Source organism: Myotis brandtii, unplaced genomic scaffold (assembly GCF_000412655.1).
Source record: "Myotis brandtii unplaced genomic scaffold, ASM41265v1 scaffold523, whole genome shotgun sequence".
Taxonomy (NCBI): domain Eukaryota; kingdom Metazoa; phylum Chordata; class Mammalia; order Chiroptera; family Vespertilionidae; genus Myotis; species Myotis brandtii.
Window position 1 is genome coordinate 1,365,648 of NW_005369902.1, and position 5,606 is coordinate 1,371,253.

Below are 5,606 nucleotides of genomic sequence, written 5' to 3' on the forward strand. Positions count from 1 at the left end.
GAGAATTAATTGAATGTGGAAGGGTTGGGGGTAGTTGCAATCGATTAGGGGAAAGATTGGGGGCTGGCTCAGGGACTCTAAGAAAAGAAATGAGGGTGGGACTCTTGCAAAAGGAGTCACAAGGGTAGTTGGGACTTGGGCAGGCAGTGTTGGGGTTGGAATGGTAGGGGTAGAAGGCCTGAATGAGTCTTGCCCTAAAGATTTTTGTATAGGCACTCAGATGAGCCTACCCAGGGGAAAGGACCAAGGCAATCCACGTTCTCATTCCTTCAAAACATGGGCCCTGTCCTCTGAAACCTTGCCCCTCCCTCATCACCAAGCAAATACTCAGCTTTTTAATTTCCTTCAAGAAAACACCAAAAGTCAGGTTTTTTTTTTTTTTTACAAAAATATATATATTGCTCCATAGTCACATCATATACATCTCCACAATAACGTTTTTAGCAATACCTTAGAATTTAAGACAACATGTTTGTATTCATGATTGTTGCATGGACCCTCACGCCATTTCAGGGGTGGGACTGAAGTGCACAGAGGGAAGTAATTTAGACAAAAGTCTCCATGTCTAAAAAACACCAGTGTCCATGGGAGATAAACTTAAAACATCAATAACTTAAATAAGATTAACATTACTTAAGACATCATGTTTCATATCAATATACAAAGCTCATATTATTTGAAAATACAATAAAATAATATCAGAGGGCATTTAGGGAAAGTTAGAAGGAAATAAATTAGGTTTAGATTCTTGGGTTGTGGAGTGGGCATTCAAGGCTTTGGAGTTTGGGTTTTCTTGTCTAGAAGCTTCACGGCATTCTGAACCCACGTCAGCTGGGGGTCAGCACAGACATCTCTGCCCGCTTTGGTCTTGAAGCTGTGGGGAGAGAGGAGACAGTTAGATGCAGTTCCATTGAGATGTCAGCCTAGCCGTGCCGCTCATTCTTCTCTAAGTAGCTGCCCTGGGAACTAAATAGAAGAGGGAGGAGGGAACCCAGCTGCTCCCCTAGCTGTCCCAGGTGAAGCCATCCTGACTTCTGGCTGAAGACATTGGCATGGTCTGAATAAACACCCAGGTGGAGAGTGATGCTGGGAGTCACGTTTTCCCTCCTGGCCTCAGGATTCCTACCGGGCACCTCTGGGGACTGGATTAGGTGGCATAACTCTCTGACTCTAAGGTTTGAGGCTCCCTTTCCCTGAGGAAGAACTGGACCAGGGAGGGCTGGTGGGCTCAACTCACATCACAGCTTCTTTGGGGCACTTGCTGCTGGTGACTTTTTTGTAGCTCGCCAGCTTTGGCATCGGGATCGTCTTCTCGGTGAATGTATAGCAGCAGGTGATTGGGGAAGTGACTGCGTCTAGAAAAGGAACAACAAAGAAAAAGCATTTTAGGATGGACTCGATTCTTTTTATCTTAATCCGAGTAGAAAAGAAGTAGTTAGGAGAAGGCGAAGAGAAATCAGGAGTAGAGGTAGAACCCATTTGACTCCGATACTTCTGCGGATCCTGCAGAGCTAGAATGTCACACTGACTCAGTTTCCTATGCTGGAACATGGGTATAGAGCACTGCTACTAATTATGTCATTATTAAAATGACATAATTCCTGGGAGAGTCATTAGGAGGAGCTAATAATGCAAACTCTTGTGGGTCCCCTTCGGGCTCCACGTAACCTATGCCTGGCCATGAGCTGCCTGATGCCCACCGCCTCTTGCAGAGCCGTGGCTCAAGAAGCTGGGCTGAATGAAGCACAGTCCAGATGCCGGGGCTCTTCCTCTCTGCGATCACCCCAGCCCCCCAAGCACTGCTGAAAGGAGGCGGTGACCGCAGTGGGGGTGTGTTTCCACAGCTGGAGTCCTGGAAGGGGCTGGACTTGGGGTCCACAGCTGGATTCCTCACTCTGCCTCTGCCCAGGAGCACCTGTGCGACCAGGCTCACACCTCATTCTTCTCCGAGTTCCCTGACCTTGTTGTTAAAGTGAGGCTGGGGATCCCCCTCCTGCTCTAATGGGCCACGATCACCCAGAGATGGGGTGATGCGCTTCAAAGGGAAGGAGGCAGAGGGCTTACCTGGCTGAGCGAGCACCTGGGTGGTGAGGGCGGCCGCGGTGAGCATCAGGCACAGGAGCGCAGCGGAGACCTTCATGCTGGAGGGTGAGGAGATGAGCTTCAACGAGAGAGCAGAGAGCGTGGCTGGAGAGAGTGGCTGGTGTCTGAGCCTGTCAGCCTCTGTGGTGCTCTGGCTGCTGTGGCTGCTCTGCACGCCTTTTATTGGAACACTGGGTGGGTGGAGTAACCGGGCAGCGGCCTCCTCAATGAATGACGAAGTGAAGGGAACTCTGAAATGTGCTGAAACAGTGGAGCAGCCTGGGTGATTTCCAGGAAGGAGGGGAGGAAGCAGTGGGGGTCTGGACCGGGCACTTTTGGGAGGCAAAGGGCGGGGGTATGGGGCACAGTTATATTCAAAGTGACCACAGACAAAAACCAAGTGGGTTATTCTTAAGGATTCTGCTTTCTCTGAAGTGAAAACTCTGCAGAAAATAACAGAAGCAAGGAAGCGGAGGACAAGGGGGAAGGAAAGCATCCCGGCTCGCCCTGGCCCACCGTCAGACAACAGCCTAGGGGGCCCTGCAGCCTTGGCAGACTCCCCAGCAGCGTACTAGATCCATCTGTTCTTTAAAATGCAGGGGGCGATTGGAGCTTAACAGAGTGATGGGATTTTGTAACCATAAGAGTAATCGTGGATTCCTGGAAGAAGCCATGTATGTAGTGCTGCAAAAGAAATATGCATGGCATACTCTCACAGCGCTAGTTCTGCTCCAGGAATACTCTAAACCCTCATCAAATGCTGATCTGTCCATTCTCCAACCCCATCTCGTAGGCGTCGTTAATTCCCATTTTACAGACCAGACAACCGAGGCACAGAGGGGTTAAGAACCGCCCGAGTTCTCCTGAGCAGAACCCTGTGTCCGTGCTGTCGCCACCATGACATGCTTCTGGACGAAATGTGTGCATGTCTTCCCACCGGCTGCCCGGTTATCTAGCTGGGACCCCCCTAACCTCAGCACCTTCCAAACTAGGGGGCCACTCACCAGGAGTTGAGAAACATTTCTTGTGGAGAAGTCTCCATGCCTTTGGAGCCTCCAGTTAGCACAGGGGCAGCGGTGGGCAACAAGTGTGCCCCCTTCCCCGCCCCCCACTATGGCAGCTGCTGTCTCTGCTTCCTTCTGGATCCCAGGGAGCGTGAGTGAGCAGAGGGACAGTATTATGGGAATCAAAACACATGCTTTGGGGCTGCAGCTCTGCCTTCGATTTCCTCAGAGACCGCAGAATCGTAGTAATTAAAATCCCCAAAGACCTTGGAATGCATTTCAGTGATCTCCTTCCTTTTGCAAATATGATAGGATTTCTGGAGGCACGTTCATGGCTGAGAAGAGCCTGGTGGAACCCCACCCCCACCCCACTCCCCATTCCACTGCCTTATGCTTCTGAGCCTAGCTTTGCCTCTGCCCTGTGGGCCTAGAAGGACCTGGTCACTTTTCTCTATTAAAGGGCCATTGAGCCCTAACCGGTTTGGCTCAGTGGATAGAGCGTCGGACTGCGGACTGAAGGGTCCCAGGTTCGATTCCGGTCAAGGGCATGTACCTTGGTTGCAGGCACATTCCCCGTAGGGGGTGTGCAGGAGGCAGCTGATCGATGTTTCTAACTCTCTATCCCTCTCCCTTCCTCCCTGTAAAAAATCAATAAAATATATTTTAAAATAAATAAATAAAATAAAATAAAGGGCCATTGAAACCATGTCTATAAAATGCATGGCCCTTCTTGGAAGACACACCTGCCAATCACTACATGGGTAGTTAAGGAACGGGTTATCTTGAACCAATGACTGTGTCTGGTCGGTAGTAAGTGGTCAGTAAGGGTGAAGCAAAGGAATAGCTGGTGTCACTGAGCGCTTACGGGGGGCCAGGGCTGCCCTGAGGGGTCTCCAGCATTGTCACATTCATCCTCTACACAAGCCATCTTCTTTGGTCAAAACCGAAGTTAAGTAACTTGTTCAGGATCTCACAGGAAGAACAGGTGGGCTGAGATTTCCATCCAAGACTCTGTGGTTCCAGAATCCCTACTCCCAGGCACTAGGCTTCATGTCTCACGATGGATCTTGGCTTCCTGGGGAATCTGAGAGCATAGAATCTACAGAGACCACTCCAGACTCCTGGGTATCATTCCAAAGAGGCAGCATGCGCAGAGAAAAAAGCAATCTGTGCACTGCTTTGCTATCCCTCTCAGAGCCTTATTTTCATTCTGCCTGAATCTTGATAAGCAACACACCCCCAACCCCTCTGTGGCTGGCGCAGTGCTCTGCCAATGACTCAGTTCATTCTTTGTGAATGAATAAAATACCTCAGAAATGGAAACAGCAACTTTGCAAGTCATTCTGGACCATCTCACCGTAACTTCCAGGAACTTACTCTTCAACAGGTCGATGCTCAGCCACTGAGCCACACCAGCTGGGCTAGGTTAACAAGTCTAAAGATGTGGAGAGGTTTGGACGGTGCAGGTCCACTTATGTGTTTTTTAAAAAATAAATACTGTAAACGTATTTTCTCCTCTGTATGTTTTCTCAGTGGCATTTTATTTTTGCTAGCTTACCTTATTGTAAGAATACAGTATATAATACATATACCATACAAAATATTTGTTAATACACTGCTGATGTTATCAGCGAGGCTTCTGGTCAACAGTAGGCTATGAGTAGTTAAGTTCTTGGGGGTGTCAAGAGTTATACGTTGCCCTGGCCGGTGTGGCTCAGTTGATTGAGCATCATCCCGTGCACCAAGAGATCACCGGTTCGATTCCTGGTCAAGAGCACATGCCCAGGTTGCGGGTTCGGTCCCTTGTCAGGGTACCTACAGGAGGTAACCGATTGATGTCTTTCTCTCTCTCTTTCTCCCTCTTCCTTCCTCTTTCTCTAAAACCAATAAAGTCATATTTTTAAAAGTTATATGTTGATTTTCAACTGCGTGGGTGGGGGTGGGAACCCTAACCCCCTGGGTTGCTCAGGGGTGCACTGTGTTCCCCCTGGCTCAGCAATGTTGCTCTTGCTCCTAGTGTCCTGGACGCTGAGACACTGAGCCTGTAGAGATCAAGTACTCCAGCCTCCTCTTTTCCTGTGAGGAAACTGTATTCCAGAGAGGAAGACCGCTGGCCCATGGCTACATGGGAAAGCGTGCTGGCTTTGCCAGGTCCATAGACAGACCTCGGAGTATCAGAGCTATGTCTCTGCTTTGGAGAAGAATCATTGCTTTTGAGAAGTGATTTAGTCACTGCCAGTGTCAGATAATAAACAGATGAAAGGTGAAAGTGTCTGAATCAGAAGAGAAAGTGTCTGGGAGGTACAGCCATCCCCCGGGCCCCCTTCTGCTCTCCCCAGTGGGAGGCCAGTCACCGTGTGGGAGAAATAAGTGGAAATTCCCGCTCTGCAGCAGCCTTGGAAGTTCCCCGAATCCCGTGGAAGAGATAGGCCTGCCAAGCCTGCATTCCATCCTGGGCCTGGAGCCGAGAGCTGAGGAACGGCTCACGTGGTCAGGGTTGGGCCCCTGCTGGTGGCGGCG

General features: G+C 49.8%; 1 protein-coding gene across 1 annotated transcript; it reads right to left on the reverse strand.

The window, feature by feature from the left end:
• Window positions 1-368: 368 nt before the first annotated feature.
• LOC102258649 (C-C motif chemokine 2) lies at window positions 369-2,252 on the reverse strand. Its single transcript, XM_005877618.2, has 3 exons — window positions 2,065-2,252; window positions 1,238-1,355; window positions 369-874 (listed from the first exon to the last, which is right to left on the reverse strand). Exons 1-3 carry the CDS (start codon window positions 2,138-2,140, stop codon window positions 769-771), a joined length of 300 nt encoding a protein of 99 aa, XP_005877680.1. The 5' UTR covers window positions 2,141-2,252; the 3' UTR covers window positions 369-768.
• Window positions 2,253-5,606: the final 3,354 nt, after the last annotated feature.